The sequence below is a fragment of the Pteronotus mesoamericanus genome, unplaced genomic scaffold, assembly GCF_021234165.1.
Source record: "Pteronotus mesoamericanus isolate MK-2021 breed Mesoamerican mustached bat unplaced genomic scaffold, CSHL_Meso_final contig_120, whole genome shotgun sequence".
NCBI lineage: Eukaryota > Metazoa > Chordata > Mammalia > Chiroptera > Mormoopidae > Pteronotus > Pteronotus mesoamericanus.
Window position 1 is genome coordinate 1,543,947 of NW_026555041.1, and position 24,370 is coordinate 1,568,316.

At 44.6% G+C, this 24,370-nt stretch overlaps 1 protein-coding gene across 1 annotated transcript in view; it reads right to left on the bottom strand.

The window, feature by feature from the left end:
* The window catches only part of RYR2 (ryanodine receptor 2), a 558,936-nt gene that overhangs the window by 73,029 nt on the left and 461,537 nt on the right, over window positions 1-24,370 (bottom strand). The window contains exons 76-78 of the mRNA XM_054584705.1: window positions 22,466-22,569; window positions 20,941-20,992; window positions 4,595-4,648 (exon numbers count right to left, since the gene is read on the bottom strand). Coding sequence (XP_054440680.1) covers window positions 4,595-4,648; window positions 20,941-20,992; window positions 22,466-22,569 — 210 coding nt within the window. The remainder of the gene's footprint in view (window positions 1-4,594; window positions 4,649-20,940; window positions 20,993-22,465; window positions 22,570-24,370) is intronic.

The window sequence follows — 24,370 nt, forward strand, 5'->3', positions numbered from 1 at the left end:
TTAACAGCAAATCAGAACATTTTAAAGGCAGTTATGACCTCTGTTAATATCTAATTCAAAGCTTTTCATTCAAAGTAGAAAAGGTGAGGTACAGGGTACTTCAGTGTGACCTGCTGCTGAAGGTCACCGAGTCGCCCTCAGAGGAGAACGCAGCCTCCTGCCTGCGGGGTGCTGTGCTCACCACCCTGCGGATGTTTCTCTGCAACTTCAGTCCTTGTATGAAAGTGAAATTGATTGAATACAACAACAATGGCAGGTGTGTGTAGAGCTAGTTGTGCTAGGCCATGTTTTGAGTGCCTCATGTGCATTAAGTAATTTAACCCTTATTACAATCCTCTGAAGTATAATTAGCCCCATTTTACAGATAAGAAAATTGAGGCTTAAGATCTCATAGGTGGTGGAGTTGGGCTTCAACAACAGGTGGTCCATCTGCCTGTCCTCAGATGACCCTGCATCCCATTCACCGTACATACTATGGTCAAGCATGAGCTTCCATTAGGATTATTTTAAAAACAAAAGCACATTAAGTCAAATTATTGTGTATATCAAAAATGCACAATTGCATGTTTAAATGTATGTCTGCTACAGAGTTTGTATTTAGGTCCACAACACTCACATGCACAAATTATCATTATATTACAGAGGGCGTGCTTTCTGGGAACTTACCTTCTACCAGGACCTGTCCTCCAGCCCTCCCCCCGTCACCAAGCCTAGGCTGTGCCTTGCTTCTGAGCCAGACAGCCCTGGAAATGATTCAAAGCATCACCGTGGCTATGGAAGTTGGTTGCTACCACACTGCCACTTGCTAGGAAGCCCCTGTGCTGAGGCACATGGAGGGATGACAGTTCCCGGACACTCTGCAGGCTGGACCCAACCTAGGGCTTCCCCAGGGGTTGCATGGAAAGGCTGGTTACTATCAGCAGGAAGTGTGAAGACATTAACTCCCTGTGACCTGTGACAGACAAGAGGTGGGTCAGACCAGCAGACAAAGTGCTCAGCCTCTGTTCCCAGAAGGCACTGATCCAGGGGCACGTGGCCTCCCTGGGAACCGACACACCTGAGCCACTGCGGACCGCTGAGTGGCCTCCGGTTAGCTCAGGTGTGCGAGCTTGTGTCTGCTCTCTGTTGCCCTCCCTGTGCGGGTCTCTTCCTCTCGCTCACACTTCCCCGGGATGGTGCTGCCCCTGCCCCAGCAAAGTGCTAGCACACAGGCTCCCCACTCTGTTTCTGAGGGAACCTGGCTGTGACATGGGGGCTTGACTTGAGAGTGGCAATTCCACTATACAAAATCAACACATGGTGGTCAGACTGCAGCAACAGGCACGCGCATTCGAGAACACTGGCCACCAAAATGCCTGCCCCCTGTCCCCACAGAACTTCTGCAGTAGAGACTAAAAAACTGTAAATTCTCTTGAGAAAATAAATAATTTTTCAGTATTTTATGTACATACCTACATCTTTAATTTGTTTATATTCAAGGCTATCCTTTTCTAAGACTCGAGAAGCCTTCTAATTCAGATTGCTGTGTCCCATGAAAGGAACACTATAAACCCATTCCAGGATTGATTTATGTAGCTGTTAGAACTGGCTTACAGCCAGTTCATTCCTGCAGAATTTACAAAAAAAAAAAATCTTATTCAGAATTAGACAGATCATTGGCGGGGCCAGATGCAAGTGCTACTATCACTGGGAAGAGAGCTACAGAGTGTCGGTCCGTAAGAAGTCTGGACCTGCCTCGGTTCTTCCACCCTTAACAGTGCACACGCAGGAATGTGAGCTGGGTTCCTTGGCAGGAATGGTGTCATTTTAGTTCATGCTTGAGGCCCACTGGGGAGAGCACATAATTTAGCCTCCTAAGATGTCATCACTGAATGTCAACTCTGCCGCAGACATGTTTAGTATTTAAGACACAAGAAATGTCTTTAATCAATAGTACAGAGTAATAGGCCCCTAGGGACTCATCAAAAACTCCTCACTGATTAGAGATCGGGCATCTGCCAAAGATGTGGAACTGGCCTAACATTCGAGCAACATGTTCTCAAGGGCAAGTCCATTCCCTGTCCCTCTGGTTCACACAAGCTCCACTGTCATTAACTTCAGCTCTTCAGTAAGTAACAAATCTATCTTAATGTTTCACAGAAATGCTTTCCCTGCACTATCACTTAATTGCATTCACTCAGATCTTAGAGCAGAGCAGTAGAAGTAACCATCTGAAGGACGTTTCTGTATGTTTTGCAAAATCATAGTTTAAAAATATACCAAAGCTCTCAGATGATCTTGGTGAGCAAAACCCAACATGCCCAGAAGCATTAAGTTATTTGACTTGAATCGTTATTATTAGTATATTATTTATTATTATTTGCTTTGGTTAATAAAACATTCCAAGATAAAGCATTCAACTGCAGTAATTAACATTTCTGGTAATTGCCAAAATATTTCTTTCCTTTCAAATAATTTTGACCTCTTTATAGAATTTAACTGACTTTTTAAAATAATTTTAATATTGAAGTAGACTCAATTCTAAAAAGGTTATATATAATAATGAACTAAATATGCAATCAATTGTTAAATGAGTAGCTGCGGGAAAAGTATTGTAGATGAAGCAGGGGATGAAACCATCAAGTTCAATTGGGCAGGTTTAACAGGATCACACAAGTAAAGAGCACGTGACGGCAGAAGGTAAGAGCCAGTAAATCTTTGGCATTTTAGTCCCCACCCTGTCTTCTGTGTTTCTTGAGCTTTACTTTATTCTTCGTGGAATTTCCCTTATAATGACACATTTTTTAAATCTCAAATTATTTTTGTAATTCTAGCTCAAAATGTACTTTTAGCAAATTTTACAAGTGCTTAGCTAGCCAAAACATTAAGAGGTAGGAATAATCATCAAGATCTTCCCTAGAATGAAATCCTGAACTCAAGGTTGAAATTGTGGAATATGATCTCCAATTACTAGCTGTAGATATCACTAACACAGTGGAAGAGCAGACTTGTTTCCAATGTCACCAGGAATGCCACTTATCACGTCTGTTTTTCAAGTGACGAGGCTGGTATAAGAAAACATCGAGAGGCACAGGCCAGAGGCTGCCCTGCGAAGTCCCCAGGGAAGAGCTCACCGCCTGCAGGGCGGGACTCCTCCACCCAGCACGGTGTGCTACTCAATTCCAAATTATGAACTACTGAAACTGTAAGAAGAATAAGCCTGTGTTAAGGATAGGATACTGGAAAGACCAATTGTACTGGGGCTAGAAGCTTGTAGAAAGATCGCAAGACCTTATGTTACAAAAGAACCTGTGATGTTGGGTCTAACAAAAAGGTAAATGTCACAGAAACCGAAACTCAGACCCGGACAAATACACACACATGTACAGTTTACCTTGCTGCGCTGGGATCCTGTGGCCTTAGGAAGGATGAGGACAGAAGCAAAATAGCAATAAACAATTGCTCTGAAGACCACAAGTGGTTACACTTCAGAAACTATTATTTGCTGCTCACAGCTCATTCTAATTTACCTCAGTTTCTTATCAATAAAGATGGATTGAGAACAGAATACACATATATTAGACATGATTACAGTGCCACACAGGAAGTTACCCTGAGGGCATTTTTCACAGCCAGCAATAGTCATTGGTTTTTCTGAAATTCGTTAGTTTTCGTACTTCTCACACAGTGACTTCAGTGTAGCAGAGACGCCCATGTCAAACTGTCCCTGAAAGAGCCACTGTGCGTCTGATCCTCAACGACCCTGTTTTGCGGGCCCACTGCAGTTAGAGACTGACCGCTGGGTCCTAACGTGCTTCCAGACTTCTGGCTCGAAGTCCAGATGAGTTAACCAATAGCAAAAGTAAAAAGAATCTACTCTGTTCCCTTCCACATAATTTCTTTTTTTGAAACTCTAAAAACAAAAAATAAATAAGGAGAGTGGTAGTTAACAACACCTAGTTTTTCTCATTAAAAAGCAAAAGTCTAGTCTAAGAAAGGGGGGAAAATAACGTTTCCTTTCTTTCTGGCTAGATAACATTGAGCAATTCACATTATGCAGATATTTAAGGCTGAAAGGTTTGAGAACATAACCATAAGCTAGAAGGGGTCCTAGGAAGACCGTGCCCCCAGCTCATGCAAGCAGGCCGGCCATGCGCACCGGCCGCAGGTGTGCAGGGAATGAGTGACCTACTGGGCAGGAGTCACAGGAGGCCAAACATTTAAGATTCAATTCAGAAAAAATATCAAACGAAGACTTCAATTAAAAACTTGATGTCACGTTGCTCTTCAGTGAGTATTTTCCTCACGTGTCTATCGGAAAGTTTGGACACAGCCTCTCCCGACATGGGGCAATGTGAAGCCTTCCTGTCTCAGGGCTCCGCAGGGGCACTCATTCTGGACACACAGGCGCACTGGAGTGTTTAATTAGCCTGTCTTCCCTGGGGGTAACTGCAGCACAGGCCAGGGCTCAGGCCGGCCCCCAGCTTCTGACATGCAGTTCCTTGACACAACAAGCTGCGATTAAGCCATGAAGCAAGAAACATAAACGTCAGTTATGAGCTATGGAACAATGCTTCCAAGGAGAAAAAGGCAAATCTAGAAAGATCCATCTTACTTCAAAGCTCTTCACTTCCTCTTCACCATCATCATCTTCTTCATCATGACAACTCTGATGCATAGAGAAATTGAAAAAGTTAACAGGGTTAGAATGCGGTGAGGTACAAAGTACAAAAGAATTTAGCACAAAATACCAAAGCATTTGCATTAATTTGTCATCAGCATTGTTTATATATATGTAATATATTAGGTGCAGTAACCTTAGATTATATCGATGAGTTCACGACCTAAAAGAAAATTTTACCGGGCCTTTACAAAATTACAATGCTAACTATCAACTTCATACATCTTCTTATAGAGACACTTACAAGGCCAATATTATACTACACATACTGCTTATTCATGTGTTTGCCTTGCTCAAACCAAAATGCAAGTTTTAAAGATGAGCATCATTGTTTCTTCATGAACATGCTGCCATTACAATGCATAAGTACTCGCAATAACTATGAATGAAAACTAAGAGAAAGCAGTGTCCAATAATGAAAGTAAATCTTGTCATCACTTTTTAAGTTCATTCTTTATTATATTTTGTCCAAAGGAAAAAAGTGAAAATGTAACTGCTCATAATGGTCTTTTATACAAAAATCATATAACTGACTTTTATTATGTTATTTTTCCCAAAGTAAGGTGGGCGTTGTGCTCATCTGTGTGCATGTTTGTATCTATTTCCTGCAGCCACAGCAGTTTGGGGTGGAGCAGACTTCAGGGCACACGGCGCCTGGTTCAATTCATGCTGTCCCCAGACCTTAGCTGTTCAGCGCAGGGCACATTCCTGGTGTCCTCATGTTTAAGGGGGGGGAATAAGAAAAGAACACCCAAGTCTTGAGTGGATCATAGAATTAGTATATGTAAATTGTTGCCACTTCAGAGCAAGTGTCTGAAAAAATAATAAGCGTTTAATAAATCTCAACTACTACTATCAATGCGGTTTGGAATTAGAAGGATGATGTGACCAAAGGAAGCTGGTAGTTAACCAAGACCCATGGCAGGAAAACACCTGTAGTTCTTCAAAGTAGATCATTCCAGCTGCTCTAAGGATTTCTTATGGTTGGTAATCGCTCAGTGTGCCAGGGCAGTAACAGAGGCACAGGTGACATTTAAGTTACAAATCAGAAAAAGACTTTACTTCAATGATCCACAGTGCTTTGATTATGGGACAAAGCTGGGACGGGAAGGAAGGGACAGATGTGATCCCTCCACTCCTCACTGACAAAATCTAAAGGTCTGTCACGTTCATTCACTCAACCACTACATCCTGAGCATCACCCTTACACACAGAATAACATGAATGTGCACACAGTTTGCAAAGGGGAAACTAAAAGAGCATAGACCTGTGACAGTTACATTATGTGGAACGGTGTCAAATAGCAAGTTTCACAAGAAAGACCAGTGTTACTTATTTCTTCAGAGGACCAGAAAGTTTCCACTGTACATAAATGTCACGCTGCTCCCAAGTCATGCATTATCCAGGAATTTTGAAACCAAGAACCCATGAGAACTTTAGCACCACCTATCTGGAAGGCAAGCCTGTGGTCCTCCATAAATACTGTGCATCTGATGTGGAGAAAACGGTACTTGGGCTCATTTGGTCCTTAAAATGACCTTTGCCTTGCTTCCCTCCACCTGTGTTAGTAATCAGGAGTGAAAACATAGGCGCTTGATTGGGTAACAGGTGTGCTTACTTTTTAAGCAAGTGTTTAAGCAGGTTATACTACTACTATAAAATGTCTCTTTGGGATACAAAGTTTTAAATTTTCTCAAGTACATTATCTTCTATGTAAGTTTTATTACTTTCAGGGACACTGGGGAGGAACAAGGATTGAGATGAAGAATATATTCAGAAAAATCATGATTTGATATTCTTTTAAGCTATAAAATTAATATATGTTTGCTTTTGTATAAAGGAATTTAGAGCTCTAGCTGATATTTTTTACAAAGAGTTATTTCGAAACAAAATATTTTAAACTTAAAAGTAATTTCCTGAGAAAATTGAGATCTGCCTCTGATAAGGTTAAAATTTGTGATTTTTTAAAAAAACCTCGTCAAATTCATCAAACCCATGGAGTAACTTTTAGTGATTGGCAGGAGAGTGCTGGGACCACTCGAAAATTATAGCAGATCTCAAGCAAGATTTTAATGTGCTGGTCAGAAACAGAAGGATTTACAGGCAACGGCATAGGCATACACTTTTTAATAGCAAAGTGCATCCATATAATATATATGGTAATGCTAGGAGTTCTATCAGGCAGTTCTGACATACAGGATTTAGCTAACTGGGTTAAAATGATAAATTTTAGGCCAGGATAGAATGATTCTATATGCTGGTAGCAGGGATGGGGAGGGAAGTGAGTAAAACCCATACACATAGGGGCAGAATCATGGAATAGGGAATTTAGGAGGAAAAGCTAAGAGAAAACTAAAATAGAGGATACTTCAGACCATTCAAGTATCCAGATCAAAGTAGGGCAACCTGGTCAGAACCAATGTATTTCATGGATCCTTAAGTCGCCTTTCTGACCGTGTGACTCCTCAGGAGATGGACGAAGCAGAACCAGGAACTTTGAGTGTGGATTTCAATCTGCTAAGAGCTTATGGGTGGCAGAGGAGGGAATCTCAGAGGAAAGCAACCCTGGCCCTTTGTAATTTTAACCAACAAGGAATGAACCCCTGGGCATCAATGTGCATCTTAGATATTGTGACAGGTTAGTAAGAGGAGGAGGAGGAAGAGGAAAGATTTTCTCAGCCAGAAACTCATTGTGTGTTTAATTTATGATGGTGTCATTCTAGATCCTTCTACATGGCTATCTTGTTTAAATCGGTAAAACTATTACATTAGGATGAAACAGCTTCAACAACTGAGGAGGGATGAGGGGCAATATAGATTCACTCTGACAGCCACCAAAGAGAACACATGATTTTTTAAGTCCAAATGTTACCAAGCCAAGAGGAATGAAAATTAAGACTGCAATGATACCACTTTATACCCATTTGGTTGGCCAAAATTAATAAATTGTAAAATATCAAAGATTGGAGAAGATGGAGATCAACAGACCTCTGGCCATTGCTGGTAGAAAAGGAATTTAAGGCAATAACTTGGGAAAACAGCTTGGCATTTTTTCTGAGTTGAACATTCATTCGTCCTATGGGCTGTGACTGTGTAAAAATGGGAGACAGGAACAAGAATGGGCATTTCAAGCCGTCTGCATGTTAGCAAACACACAGATGTAGCAGAAAAGGTGGCCATCTGCGCAGATGCAGGCAGTCTGTGCAGCTGCACAGAATTGTCACAGGCGGCACAGGACGTCCACAGGACTCTCACCAAGCAACAGTAGGAGAGCCAGGAAATACTGGAAGATTACATACAGCATCTGCCCCTTTACGTGTTAAAAACAACTAAAATTATATATATATATATGTGTGTGTGTGTGTATATATATATATGCAGTATGTGTATATGTAATATATGTGTATTAATAAATACATACAGCAAATGAAAACTTTACCAAAGGAAAGCAAGGGCACCCGGAACCTAACATTCAGGATGATGGTTTCCCTGAGCAGGGACATAGGGGTTCATGAGGGAACCATAAGTTTACATGCAAGTCATTGTCAAGGTTTTTGCTTTTCTTGTCAATAGTGACTTCATGGGTATTTCGCAGAATGTCATGTAAAATAATGTATTATTTCTACCTTATTAAAAATGACTGAGAAAATAAAATGAGACCAATGATAGACCTGTGATGGGCGTATCATGAATTGGAGCCATGATCAACCTGACTCTGTGCTCCTCCACCTAAAACTGGAAGAGAAGCCTAACTGAAGTCAACAGTGGCTTCAAAGGTTCCACGATGCTGAAGGAGGACAGGAAGACAGAGGCTCTTGAACTGAGTTCAAGGTTCAAGACCCAATGCACAAATAATCATGCAAATACAACATGACTGTTGGTAAACTCTGAGAAACAACGCAGTCCATTGGCATCTCACATTGCTGGGCACTGATTTTCTAGATGAACACAGACGTCCAGACACTGCATTCTGAGTCCGACATTGACCACCAGGCCTGGCACCTTACAAAAACATGGGAAGCACACTCATCACATCTGCAGTTAGCATAAATGGGCAGAGGTATCCGACACTGGATGATGAAACTGACCTTAAAAATGTTCTGGCCTTGGGCAATGGTCTGACACTATTAAAGAAATGGTGTCATACACTTAAGTTAAAAAGTACATCAACTCTCAAAATACAGCTATACCCAGTGAAACTCACCAGAAATTCATAAATGACATAGATTGATAGGCAAGCACAAAAGGAAGAAATCTCACGATCTAGGTGACAAAAAGAAATTACTGAATTCTTATAATTTTACAATTGAATATAACGTATAGTATCCTAAGGCAGAACAGCGAGGACACAGTCTAACATGCATGTACAGGTAACTCACTGCCAGCATCCTGTGTTTATTCATTTGTGGATGGCACACGGCAGGGCAAGTGGAGGCAGTGTGGCTTCCTCACTCAGGTGTCTGGGTAATCAAGGGAAGCAGTTTCTCACAACCTTGAAGGAGCCTGATAAAATAGTGTTCTCACAGGCTTGGGACTGGGTCCAAGAATGGTTTCCATAACATGAAGTGGCCTCGCATTTGCAGAATCACACTATGTTAGGTAGTATTTTGGCCTTTTGTCAGCTTTGTCGCCAGTACTTAAAGAGGTAGGGGCTTCTCACTGGGTGCACAGGCACACAGCTTGCAGCTTGCAGCGTGCATGGCTCGTCCACCCGTGAATAAAGGCACGTCAAGCATCCCCATGCTCCACACATTTTCTTCCGTCTCCCCAAGTCCAGAGTGGACCTGCTAGGCCTTGACCAACTGCAACACAACTAGCGTAGTTGGCAGGATTCTTACAGTATGGATATGGAGGCGTCCCCGGGGTCTCCTACGGGAAGCCTTGATGGGTGGCCTGCCACTGGGAGGTAGCACCCAGTGGCAAGCCTCCTAGCATCATGGGCCCCACCCAGGAAGTGGCCCGATGTCAGTGGCACACCTGACACTGTGAAGAAAGCCCTACAGGAGGTTGGGGAGATGCTGGAGAGGCCCAGCACCTGTGCAGCCACGGGGGCTGTGGGCTGGGTGTTTCTTTCAGCTTTGTGAGCTGAGACAGGAACTGTGCTTCGTGATGTAATGAAACTATACAAACTCCAAGGATGAGAGGAAGCCCTAGAAGCCAGAATTGGTGCCCTGTGAGGGACAGAACAACGATGCCAAATCCAGTCTCCTGCCACAGCAAGTAAGCTGGAGTCAGAGGAAGATGACATTGTGCAGAACCACGTTCCTGGAAGGCCCGCCCCATAGTAGTACAGAAGATGAAGTCCCAACAATTTATGGTGCCTAGGGAACATCTCACAGGTCCTGTGCATACAGAAGAGTATACCACTTGCCGGCCCCACACACAGGCCAAAGTGATCAACCTTGCAAATCAGTTTCGCCAGTGACCTGGGGATTCCTTAGCTGCGTGGCTCTTGTGCCTGTGGGATTTAGGGGTGGACAGTATCATGTGTACTGATACTGAGATGGAAAAGTTAGTGTCCATCACAACACACCCCTCCCTGCACCAGCGGCTGCAGAATAGCCAGAGGCACGGTAGGGGGCAGGGCTCACATTCTTTGATGGAGTGGGTAATGGCGGCTATCCATACTCTCTGGGCAAATGCCGGTGATGTATCAAACATGGTGAGCAAATGGCAGTCCTTTACAGACAATGTGCAAATCCTACGGGAGTTGGACACGCTCCAGGCCATGTTCAATCTGTACACAGGGCCATGCTGATGAATGTTTCTCGGCTGGAATGCAGGATCTTGTGCTCCAGCATGCTCCCCTCACCCCCAACTCCTTGGCTCTCTGATGGCAATTCTCGCGCTGTATGTCGATCGTGGTATAAATGCCGTCATGACAATGGTGGCCGGTTTGGGAGAAGTGTGGAGTCTTGCCGCCAAGAAAATGCTGTTCATCTGGTTTCTCAGACTCCCACTGTTCCTTGGTTGAGCAGTGCCTTGTGCAGAGACCAGAACGCAGATATGGTCACATCTTTAAGGCGCTGGAGCTTATCGCACCAAGATTGACAGAAAGCTGAATATGTACCTGTTAGAGCTCTGGAAACAGTTGCAAGCTGGCCAACTACTTCCTGAGGCCCTAGAAGAAACTGGTGCGGAAATTTTGGGGGTGCACCCAGAGCGCTCCAAGAACCCCGTGCAGTCCAGCTGGAAGATCATCTGGCCACACCAACCCCCAGGGATACAGGAGGAGATATCCTTTGGACTTTTGGCTAGGGGAGAGGCCAATGGCCCCATCTGCAGGGGAAGGGCAGGACCAGAGGCCGCATGTTGAACTGTCTATTCACTGATTCCCTGCAAATGTTCAGCAAGTGTTGGCTATTGTGGACACAGGAGCCGGATGTACCCTCATACATGGAAACCCTGAGAAATGTCTCAGGTCTGAGGTCTCTGTTGATGGTTATGGGGGACAAAGTGTGAGGGTGAGGGTGAAGGTTGTACAGCTCTCTCTGGGTATCAGACATTTGCCCCCCTGTGAATACACAGTCTCTGTGTCCCCCATTCCTGAGTCTATCCTGGGTATTGACATACTCTGGGCCCATGGCTACACACGACTGCAGGAGAGTTTCACCTGCGGGTGCAAGTGGTGAAGGCCATTCTGCGGGGACACGCTGACCATCCCCTGTGCAGTCGCTGCTCCGACAGGTGATGCTGGTGAAGCAATACCAGTTGCCCAGGGCACATGAGGAAATTACTGCCACTATAGGAGACTTGGAGAAGGTGGAAGTAGGGCTGGTCACAGTCCTGTTAACTCTTCCATGTGGCCAGTAAAAAAGCCAGATGGCACATGGAAAATGAGAGTTGATTACCAGGAACTCAGTAAGGTCATTCCTCCACTGAATGTGCGGTCCCCTCTGTGATGGACTTGACAGACCAACTAGTGAGCTGGGAACTTACCACTTCGTAGCTGACTTAGCAAATGCCTTCTTCTCCATTGCCCTTGCTCCGGAGAACCAAGATCAGTTTGCCTTCACCTGGGACGGCCGACAGTGGACCTTTACAGGGCTCCCTCAAGGGTACTCACACAGCCTGACCGTCTGTCCCGGGCTTGTGGCAGAGGTCCTGGCAAGGTGGCCACGGCCTCCAGAAGTGCGCCTGTCCCATCGCATTGATGATGTTCTACTAACCAGCGATTCTCTTGCAGAACCAGAGAAAGCAGTGCCATACGTGCTGCCCCACCCAAAGTCACGTGGCTGGGCTGTCAGCGAACCCAAGCTGCATGGGCCTGGATTGCCTGTCGAATACTTGGGGGTTGTCTGGTCTGGTAAGGCAAAAGTCATCCCTGGTGACAGCAGTGACAGATAAAATTCAGGCATATCTGACCCCTACCGCTGTGAAACAGCTTGAGACATTTGGGGGCCTGTTGGGGTACTGGAGCGCCTTCGCGCCACATTTGGTCATCCATCCCTTGCATGCTCCGGTGAAAAAGGGAGAAAACTGAGACTAGACCCCCGACCTCAGAACAAGCGTTCCAAGGAGCAAAATGCATCGTTAAGAGCACCCAGGCCTTACATGCTCTGGATCCTGCTAGACCTCATTAGCTAGGTGTGCATGTGGCACAGGAAGGGTTTGGATGGGGTTTGTGGCAACGATCAGAAAGGCTACGTCAACCCTTGGGTGTCTGGTCCCAACTATGGAAGGGACAAAGGTATAGTCCTCCTTGATTGAAAAACAGCTGGCTGCAGTCTACACTGCCCTGTTGGCCATGGAGGCTATAACAGGAACTGCCCCCATGACAGGACCACATATCCTGTTGTAGGGTGGGTCCAGGACTGGGTGGCCAAGCCTTGTAGTGGGATGGCTCAGATGCCCATGTTGGCTAAGTGGAGGGCTTATCTGCAACAAAGGTGTACTCTGTCTACTAGCCCTTTACAGGCTGAGCTTTAGGAAGTGCTAGGTACAGTTACTTACGTAGATGAGTAATCTGTTCCTGTTCCTACAGAAGAAATGGAAACTAGCCCCTTCCATTAAAGGCAGGCACCTATTCCCTCAGATGCCTGATACACTGATGGGTCCAGTAGGGGTCAGCCTGCCATGTGGACAGCTGCAGCCATTCAATGAGACAGACATGATCTGGTTTGACACTGGCATGGGCCAGAGTAGCCAGTGGGCGGAGCTCCAAGCTGTGTGGCTTGTGGCTACTAACGAGGCACCACCCCTGACTATCTGCACAGAAGCTAATGCTATGGATTTCCACATGACATACAAACAACTGGATGGTTATGCACAGGCCACTGTGGGGACAGGCTTTGTGGCAAAGGTTATGGGAGTCAGGGCACCAGAAACAACTCACTGTATGTCATGTGACTGGGCATGCACTCTAGCTTCCCTTGGGAATGATGAAGCTGACACTATTCAAGGTCTAGTGGCTGGAAATGGTACCTGCCAGTCCCTCAGGAAAGGAAGTAGCTCATTGGCTGCACTGTCGCCTCTTACAGGTGGGACAGAAGACTATGTGATCTGCTCTCAAAACTTGAGGGTTACCTGTCACCTTAGCAGAGGTACAAGAAGCTTGTGAGGCCTGTGTTGTCTGCTCACGGGAGCATCCTGGAGGCCTGTGGTAACTGCTGGGCAGGTGGCGCGGGGACGGGTGCTGCTGACCCGGTGGCAGGTGGATGTCTTCGGGCCCCTCCCCAGTTCAGAGGGATGTAAGTGTGTTGGGCATGGCCACGGGACTCCCAGCTACCTATCCTGCACTGCACCCAGATCAGAAAGTGGTCATAGCTGCCCTTGAATGGTGATGTGCTGCTTATGGGTGGCCCTTAGTCATTGAAAGTGATCAGGGGACGCATTTTACTGGGGCTTTGGTACGACAATGGGCTTGTGACCTGCAGATTGACTGGAAATTTCAGGAGACCTATCATCCCTGAGCTGCTGGGATGAGTGAACAGTACAATGGTCTCTTAAAGCAGGGCCTGTGAGCTGCAGCTGCCACCCCCATTCTGAGGGGGTGGACAAAATTCTTATGGACCGTCCTCCAGACTCTAAATGAGAGGAGCTGGGGGAGGGGTGGCCAGCCCCAGTGGAAGCCCTGCTCCACTGGGCTGCAGCCCCCTTCAGCTGCAGATGCAGGCTGAGGATGCTCTGCTGAAACCAGGCATGGGGAAGCAGGGAAATACTCTCTTGCTACACCTGAAGGCCTGGAGTGAGGGCAAAGAGCCACTTGGACGTGGCCTTTGGAAATCAAAGCCCCCCACACGCATTGAGTGGCTCTTGTTGTCCCTTGGGGACAAAGGGTAGAGAGCAACTTGCAAATAGTGCCCCAGGTGATTGGGACCTGGCCCCCAATCTTGAAGGTGACATATCCAGGGCCAGCTGACCACGAAATGCTGCTCCATGGCCCCTTTGTGATTTCCCTCTGGCCTATCATGAGTCCTCCCATTATTGCATGCAGATGCTGAGCCCCGTGCTAAGGCACGGGAGGTGGTCTTCATGCCCAGGGAGGCCCACTCTGCCGGCCCGTTCTGTCAGCTGACCAGAGGTTCACCTACATATCACCTGAGGGCCATGACTTGCCCTTGCTGGTGCCTATAACTATCTGTCCACCCCTGGGGTGCAGAGCAGCACCTCAGTGGACTAGGTTCACGTCTCTGCCTCTGTGGCTGACCAGTTGGTGTGCAGGCCTGCGCCCAAATGCCCTGAGCATGTCCACCGGCCTCCCATGGCATGTCTCTCCAGCTTCTGTCTTAAGTCAGACTTGGTGCCAGAACCAGTGGAACAGCGGATATCCCTTGGGGAACGCCACCTGGACTGACATGTACACTGGGGCAGAGCAGCAGCATGACCGGCCCTGGCTGCTAAGTGGCTGCTCCATATGAGATGACTTGGGGCTGCTCACGGCTGAGGCCGTGGAGCTGGCTGGACCAGCTCCCTTCTACATTGAGAACCCAGAAGTACAAGCCTAGGTGGCTGGACTCCACCAGGCCTGTCAGACTCGGACTCTGAAGCATTTCTGGGAGGCATGGAATGGTGCATGGGCTGCAGTTCCCATGGGAGCCCTCTGGGAGTGCAGCTCACATGGGTGGCCTCACCTGCCCAGAAATTGGACTGGCCACTGCACCCGGGGATGGCCCCACTTGCCTGCTCAAGTTCAGAAAACTCTTGTAAGCCACCAACAAATTGGGAAGTGTTTAAAGCACGATACCAGGTAAAGCATACTGCCTGGTGGTTTTATCCATTTGCTGTTTTTTCTCTTCAAGCTGCTTCCACAGTCACTTAAACTGAGATAACTGCTTTGGCTTTGCACACTGCCCATGCGTTGAATGCAAGACCAGTCTGGCATTCCTTAAGCCTGTTACTTGAGGAAGTGTATCAACTGAGAAAAGTAGCCTTGCAAAATCGTATGGCCTTAGATATGCTCACTTCATCCCAAGGTGGAGTGTGTGCCTCAGTAGGAGCTGAATGCTGTGTACATGCTCCTGATGTCCACCACAATGTGAGTCAAGCTTTATAGGCCTTGGTCTCCGAAACCCATGACATTGAATGCCCGACAGGCAGTCCTTTGTGGGAATGGTGTGCATCCTTAACCACCAAATGGCAGTGGGGTTTGGCTGTCTTGGGCAGCAATGCCTGTGTCTTGCTTGCCTGTTGCTGTAGCCTGTATTGCTTTTGTGGGTTATGGGTGCAGCCTCTGCCCTTCTCGCCAAGGGACCGTCGCGGAAGACACCCTCACATAGATCGTGTGGTGAGGAACCCAGAAAGGGGGACTGTAGGGTAAATGGAGGCAGTCTGGCTTCCTCACTCAGGTATCTGAGTTACCAAGGGAAACAGTTTCTCACAACCTTGAAGGGGCCTGATAAAGTATTGTTCTCACAGCCTTGAGTCTGGGTCCAATAACGGTTCCCATAACAGGAAGTGGGCTCGCATGCACAGAATGATGCTTTGTTAGGTAATATTTTGGCCTTTTGTTGGCTTTGCTTGTCTCCAGTACCTAAGGAGGCAGGGGTTTCTCACTGGGCGCACAGGCACGCAGCTTGCAGCACGCGTGAATAAAGACATGTCAAGCATCCTCACAGCTCCACACATTTTCTTCTATTTCCCAGAGTCCAGTGTGGACCTGCCAGGCCTTGACCAGCTGCAACACGCACACATTGAGACATTCATTATGCACGTGCAGAGTAAAATGAACTAAGGATGAAAGCTTGGCATTCCTGGGACATATTTAACACTAAAATGAATAAGATTATTTAGAAAGTAAAAATAGCAGTCTCCAACCATAGACGTTCACACCACAAAGTCAGGAGATCAAGACAGATCAACTTAAGAATCACAAGCAAAAGAGAAGAGTCTCACAAATAATGGGAAGACAAAGAAATATGCCCCACTCGAAGGGAAAGGAGTAATCCCCACAAAGAGAACTAAATGAAATAGAGGCAACTAAACTATCAGATACTGAGTTCCAAACAACGGTTCTAAGGAAGCTCAATGAGCTCAGTGAGCTCAGAGAGAATTACAAAAAACTCCAGGGAAACGACGAGGAACTTACTGCAAACTCTATCAGCATGAAAAAGGACATAGAAACTATCACTAAGAGACAAGAGGAAATGAAGAATACAATTTCTGAATTGAAGAACACAGTATAAGGAATCAAAAGCAGGCTCGATGAAACAGAGGAACAGATCAGCGAGCTGGAGGACAAGGTAGAAAAAAGCTCCCAGAGAGAGCAAGAAAATGAAAAAAAGACTCAAAAAGAATGAAGAGGCATTAGGGAAATGCAGGACAACCTGAAATGTAATAATATCTGTATAATAGGGATACCAGAAGGAGAAGAGGATGAGAAAGGGACAGAGAACCTGTTTGAAAAAGTCATGATGGAAAACTTCCCTCATTGGAGATGAGAAAAACTCACACACGTCCAGGAAGCACAGAGGGTCCCAATCAAGAGGAACCCAATGAGGCCCACTCCAAGACACATCATCTTTAAAATGGCAAATATCAAAGACAAACAGAGAATCCTAAAGCAAGTAAGAGAGAAAGAGGTAGTAACATATAAGGGAGCCCCAACACAGCTAGCAGCTGATTTCTCAACAGAAACACTGCAAGCCAGAAGGGACTGGCAAGAAATATTTCAAGTCATGAGAAGCAAAGTCCTGCAGCCAAGACTGCTCTGCCCAGCAAGGCTCTCAATTAAAATGGAAGGTGAAATAAGGAGTTTCCCAGGCAAAAGAAGGCTAAAAGACTACACCTCCACCAAACCAGCACTGCAAAATATGCTAAAGGGACTGCTTTAAGATGAAGAAAAAGTTTCTATGAATACTAGTTCCTTTCAGAGTTGCCAATACTTGATATTACCAATATTTTTAATACATATTAATCTGATTGTGACAATGATGTTATTTTAATTGTTCTTTTACTATTTGTTGAAACTAAACCTGTTTTAGTATATTTCTTGCCTATTTCTATTATTTAAAAAAAGCTTTAAATGACTTTTTGGTATTCTTTATCCATTTATTGATTAAAGGTTTGTAGAACTTTTTTCCCTAAAAAAAAATAAACAGGAAAAAACCTATTAACCATGTTTTAGATGTGTCGCAAATACTCTTCTATTCTATTCCTTGTCATTTAACTTCTTTTACATGTATATTACTATAGAGTTAAATGTTTAATATAGTCATATTGTCAATACTTACTTTATAACTTCTGGGTTTGAATATTTTACTTCAGGTCATGAAAAATATTAGTTCTATTTTCTTCTAAAACTCCTTAGATTCTACATACTGATTTTTAACTCACCTGAATATTTCTTGTATAATATGTGAAATAGGGCTCTATAGTTGTTTTATTTCAAGTAATAGTGGTCCATGCACCTTATTTGTTGAATAAGCCTTATTTTCCCCATTGATTTGAAATATCAACTTAACCATATATTGTTAGACAGATATATACGTTTGTCTCTAGAATGCTCATTATATTTCATTGATCTACTTGATTATTTCTGTGCTGATGTCATGTTGGTTTAATTGCTGAGACTTTATAATGGTTTTAATTTTTTTTAATATTTTATAATTAACTCTGACATCTGAAAAATAAATAAAATCAATCTGCATTTAAAAAAGAAAGAGAGAGATGGAACTCCTTCCTTTTGTGACGACATGGATGGAACTGGAGAATATTATGCTAAGTGAAATAAGCCAGTTGATGAAAGACAAATACCATATGATCTCACCTATAAGTGGACTCTATTCAACAAAATAAACTAACAAACAAAATAAACTACAGGCACAGAAACAGGGAGCAGACTGAAAGTGACCAGAGGGGATGGAGAAAGAGGACAATGGTGGAAAGAAGGGGAAGGGACTAGACAATGAACATGTATGAATGACCTATAGACATGGACAACAGAGTGCAAACTGACTGTGGGAGCAGGGGGTGGGGGTGGGATGGGTTGAGGGAGGTAAAGGGGTATGGATTGAAACAACTGTAATAGAATAAACATTATTTATAAGTAAAAAAAAAATTTTTTTAATGATTATTTAACCATGAAGGGAAACATGATGGAAAAACAAGGGCCTCACCACATATTTGACTGCCTAGCAACAGAGATTAGATTCAGCTTTAGGGCCCAGCGGAGCAAACAGGGAGGCAGGCTGCTCTGCAGTGACAAAGCCGGTGAGCCCTTCAGTTCAGCCCACCACCAGGCCAAGGCATCTGCCCGTCTGCCATCTAGGACGCCTTGGTCGTCTCCCAACACAGCTCCCTCTTCCTGAGTCTTCATTTTTCTGGCTGCAGCCTGCGCTCCAGCCCCAGCCACGCCCCTCGGTTCTCTGCGGGACCCTGCCCAAGCCCTCTTCTGATGACAACCTCCGACCTTCTCTGATCTGCATCTGGTCCCGAGAGCTGCTGGGAAGACAGCACTGCTGCCTAAGCCCGCCTTCTGCATCGCTGGTGCCTGTTTTAGTACAGGGTCTGGCAGAAGTAATGCCTGCTTGAGTATGCTTGGTAGGGTAATAATATGGATGCAATAATATTTAGTTTTAATTTGAACATTTCACCTAAAATTTCACATGGTATGCTTGAGTGTGATATTGTTACATTACAGAATTACATGCTTATGATTTTGTAATAAAACATTTTGTAAGAAAAGACCCTGTAGCTTTTGGTCAGAACTCCATGCCAACCTCCTGCACAAGGAGGAAGCATCTTCCTCTTAATCTTTTAATCCAGTGTCATTTAAAACTATGGATTTCAACCCATTAATTGGCTGTAAAGTCTATTTAATAAGTTATGATCTCAAGCATTTTTAACAAATATTTTATTGGGAAGAGAGGGAGAATGGGAGAGAAACATCGATGTGTGAGAAAAACACCGATCAGTTGCCTCTCACACACCCCCGACCAGGGACTGGCCCACAACTAAGGCCATGTGCCCTGACCAGGAATCGAACCCATGAGCTTTCAGTTTGCAGGACAATGCCCAACCAACTGAGTAAGACCAGTCAGGGCTCACTCATTTTTAAAAATTTAAATAGAATAGAAAATATCAAACTGTACTACTCAGAGGAATGGTATAATTTCATGAACATTTTCTTTCCAAGTATTTTTATGTTTCTATAAAAATGATGGAAATGTATTTCTTACTATGGGTTATGGTTTAAAAGGGCAGTTTTCTACCAGTGAACCACAAGGATTTTTAAAACACAGAATACCTATTTAGTCAGGGACACTGACCTCTTTTCCCTTGGATTGTCAAATTAAAAAAAAAAAAAAACAAGACAACAGACCACAGAACAGCTGCCCTGTATAAGTGAATCAAAATTATACTTAGTTTTTTTTTTTTGTCATATCAACAAAAAATGTACTTTTGGTACGCTGCAGAATTTTGGCAATTAGTTTGTGTGTGCCATGAGATGAAAGAGATCGAAAATGCAGCTTTAAAATAACGCTGGACAACTGCCCGGGCCAACTCACACTCTGTAACCTGCCCCGCCCCCGCCCCACCCACTCGAAGCCACACTCCACAAGTTAGCCCCTCGCCCATTCTACTGGGTTCTTCCCACCAGGACAGAAGCAGGTTCGAATATCTCTTAAAAAAGTAAACAAATAGCAAACAAAATAATCTCCCTTCACCTCCCATTCTGTCTTTCTCCTCCTCCATTTTCTCAGGAATGTCTCTGCAAGTCCCTCCCATGTGAAACTGCATTTCCCCCCCGCCCCGCACACACACCAGTGTCCTCTCTAGTCCTGCCGCCTGTGCCTCCCGCAGTCATGTGGTGAACAGGTACTCGGCCCTCACTGTCCAGTGCTCAGAAGGCAACCACACTGACTGCACACGTGGCCACTGGCCCCTGCACATCCTCACACTACGGAGTCTCTCCTGTTTTTACGGGCTCCTCTCTCTCTCCACCCCTTAAGCACCACATCCTCAGAGGATGGGCCACCAGCTTCCTCTCTGCTTGTGCACCTGCTGCCACCATGACCATGGCGGCAGTTACCCCACAATGTGGATGGAGCCCAGGTGTGTACATGTCAGCCTTCCCTGAGATACTGAACGCCAGACATGAACATCGCATCGCATCTGCGACCTCTCCCCCCAGCCATTGCACACGACTACTGCGCGCACCACAGAACCTGTCATCCTTGCACTGCAGGCCTGCGCCCTCCCACTCCTCCCCACTCAGCGCGAGGCACCGCCAGCGCCCCAGCTGCCAGGCCCAAGGCCTGCAAGAACCGGCTCCTCCTCCAGACCCGTCCCCAAGGCCAGCTCCCACGCGAGGCTGGTGCCACACACACACACAGTGAGCACCAGCTGCCACCATTGCTGCCCGGTCAAGTCATCCTTCCCCATCGAGGGCTTTCTTAAACCTCAGGCTAAGCAGAGCTCTCTACAGGCTGTGCAACCTGTTCCTCCACCACCACACGCACCAGACCTTCTGTGATCATCTGTTCAAGTGTTCACTTTCCCATCAGACAATAAATTCCAAGAAGACAGGGTGTGTACCCTTCTTTCTTATTCACCATGTTATCTCCAGCACCTTGCTGCCCAGGGAACATTTGTTGAATGAATGGATGTTTGAAAAGTTAGTAAGCTCCCCATAAATGTTAAAAGAGGAAACAATGATCACCTGTCAAGGAAGGGAGAACAGACTTACGGGACAGGTGGAAAGTTGAGATGAACACACCTGAGGTGTCTGAGGTCCAGGGCATTTTGTTTTAATCCAGAAATGCATACATTCTTATCCTCTGTCAGATAAACTAATTTCACTTTATTAAACTTTAAAATTAAGACTCATATTTATTTACCTTTGCCATAATATCTGCATAAGCCATGTATAAAAAATCTTCCTCCAGTTTGCTAGGAAAAACAAGAAAAAAAACATTGTTTTTAAGTAGAAGACTGGTCATGTGCAAAATTACCATTACATAAAATATCCAATTTTTTTTAACAAGTATACCTTTTTAAAATGAAATGAACACAGAACTTAGGCAAAGTAACCATCTAACAATATTGTACGATTAGAAAGCAAAGATCTCAGACCTTAAACAGTGGCCCCACCTTACCTTCTAGAAGAGACCCGCGTGTCTCACAGAGAATGATTTACACACAAATGCAATAACTTTCATTTTCTTGAAACTACAAAACTTGAAACAAGCACATTTAAATGAGGTAGGGGTTTTTGACAGAAGTGACATTTGACCCTTGATGGAAAGACTCCCCAAATTATGCTATAAAATCGTAACTATTTTTAAAAATTAAGAAAAGTTTAAGTGTTTATTACCCTCTTTTTAAGAAGTATGGAAACCATTAAATTATGAAGAAAGGTTTCCATAAAAAAATAACTCATTGCAAAGTTATTTTAGCAGTTTTAAACTTCAGCCATCAGAAAAATCCACTTATGAGAAATAGCTCATTACCTGACAATGCCAGACAGAGTTGCTCTAGGCTTAGGGATGAGATGACTTTGTTAGTCAGGAAATAATGAGAGAGAGAAACCGTGAGAGAAGGAGGGGTCGCACTGGTCGGGGGAGAAACGCATGCCATCGTGGCATGTGCTGAGGCCAAAGGTCTGCTCGGAGCTCTGAGGAGACTCTGGAGACATGGGCTGATAACTAATCACCTCCCAGCTTCCGCAGAGAACGAGGGGCAGCCTGGGCAGGGAGGCTTTCCTCCCTGGGTGGGGAGGCAGAGGCAGGCTTCAGCTTCTGAAACATCTCGTCTGAGAGCCCGTCTACGCAGGGCCCTGCAGGAGCAGAGGTCGGCCCATTTTGGTTCCTGGGCCCCTGAGCGTGTTTCTCATGTAACCCACAGAGGTCTGGCCCTTGTGGCTTTGGTGAAGTCACGTGAACGAGACCGGAGAAGCCAAGGACAATGGAGGATGCCCTAAAACAGACCCCACAGAAGGAGCCTGTTTTAGGCTCCTTTGAGGAGACAGCCTCCCTGCTCCCGGAGGTTCCCTAAGACCTCCTGAACAGTGGCAACAATCCTTGGTCACTACCGGTATCCACACATGTTCAGTCCTAAAATTTGCTTTCAGCCCTTTGTTTTGTTTATAAAGGTTGTGATAAAGAGAAAAATCATTGTTAGAAGATTCAGAATCAAGTAATGAGCAAGTTACAAAACTGTTCAGAGAAACTGGAGTAGGTATTAAAGCTTGAAATAGAATGGACATGGGTCCCCAGGTGCATGCCAGACCCGTCCCATCTTTGGATGAGGCTCTCTCCTAACAAGACCAGATGGCACAGAGACACGAAGATGTGACACACAGACTCCCGCACGGCTCCTTCGCGCCTCTCCCCTGGATCACACGGACCCTCTTCCTGACCATACCATTTCTCAGTCAGGGCCGTGCGGCTGAACAGCAGGATCAGCTGATGCAGAGGGTCGACTCTCTTAGTCCCTTCCTCCTCCTCCGGAGGTTCCGCTCCGGGCTTCTGCAAGAGTCACATTCAAACACTCACATTTCAATGAAATGTCTCATCGAATCCAGGGCAAACAGGTCAGCAAGGAACAAGGAGTAAAAGAAACCTTTCTCTTCTTCTGAGGTAGTGTGTGTGCGCGTGCACACAGACGCATGACAGGGTATGTGGTGTCTGTGTGTGAATGTGTGCACGTGTGTATGAGCTTCTGAGTGCAATTGTGCATATGTCAATGTGTGTGCATGTGTGCACATGTGATATGTGAGTGTGCATGTGATTGTATGGCAGTGTGTGTTTGTGATAGTTACTTTTTTCTCACTTTGTTACTTTTAAGACTTAAAAAATAAGCTACTTTTAGGACTTAAAAAATGTGTACCATCAGGAAAATTATTAACCGTTTTCACTGACTGTTGGATTAATACTGACTTTTTGTTCAATGACAATGAATTTTACATCTTCATTAACTTATTCATATCATTTTGATTCTACGTAAGTTATGCTCTTTTCCAGCTTTAAGGTTCAGTGTTGCAGGAACTGGGTAAATTTCTACAATATATCCAATATTCTACAATTGTTTTTATTATTTTTTTTACTTTTTTTAATTATTTTTTGTTTTGTTTTGATTTGTTTTCTTTCTTTTTAAATACATTTGTCTCTGTCTATTGTTTATTTTTTATCGTATTTTTTCCATTAACATTTATCGCCTTACACCCTCTTCTACCTCCACCGCACCCCTCCTCCGCCAATCACCACACTGTGGTCCAGGCCCTGACTCTTTTTCTGTTTTGGTTGATCCTTCCACCCCCATCCCCCCACCAGGGCTGTCAGCCTGCCCTCTCTCTGAGTCTCTCTATTTTGCTTGTTAGTTCAGTTTGTTCATTAGATTCCACATATGAGTAAAGTCATGTGGTACTTGTCTTTCTCTGACTGGCTCCGTGACATTTAGCACAATGTTCTCCAGGTCCATCCAGTCGCAAAGGGTAAAAATTTCTTCTTTTTTACAACTGAGTAATATTCCATTGCATGTATATACTATATTTGTTTTATCTACTCATCTACTGATGGACACTAGGGTTGCTTCCAAATCTTGGCTATTGTAAATAATGCTGCAGTGAACATAGGCGTGGATATATTCTTTTAAATTAGCATTTTATGATTCTTCAGATAAATTCCCAAAAGTAGAATAGCTAGGTCAAAAGGCAAGTTCCATTTTTAATTTTTTTATGTGTCTCCATACTGCCTTCCACAGTGGCTGCACAGTCTGCATTCCCGCCAATGTGGAGGGTTCCTCTTTCTCCACATCCTCGTCAGCCCTTGCTATTTGTTGATTTATTGATGATGGCCATTCTGACAAATGTGAGGTGATATCTCATTGCGGTTTTAATCTGCAATTCTCTTGATGATTAGTGACACTGAGCATCTTTTCATATGTCTATTGGCCATCATATGTCCTCTTTGGAGAAGTATCTATTCAGGTCTTTCGGCAGTTTTTTAATTGGACCGTTTTTTCAGTGTTGAGTTTTCTAAGTTTTTTTTTCTTTATAAACGTTGGATATTAATCCCTTATCAGATGTATTGGTGAATATGTTCTCCCATTCAGTGCGTTGCCTTCATTTTGTTGATGGTGTCCTTTGCAAAAACTTTTTAGTTTAATGTAGCCCCATTTATTTTTTTCTTTTGTTTCCCTTGCCTGAGGAGATATATCAGAAAAAGTATTGCTATGAGAAATATCGAAGATTTTACTGCCTATGTTTTCTGCCAGGATTTTTATAGTTTTGAATCTAACCTTTAAGTCTGTAATCTACTCAAATTTATT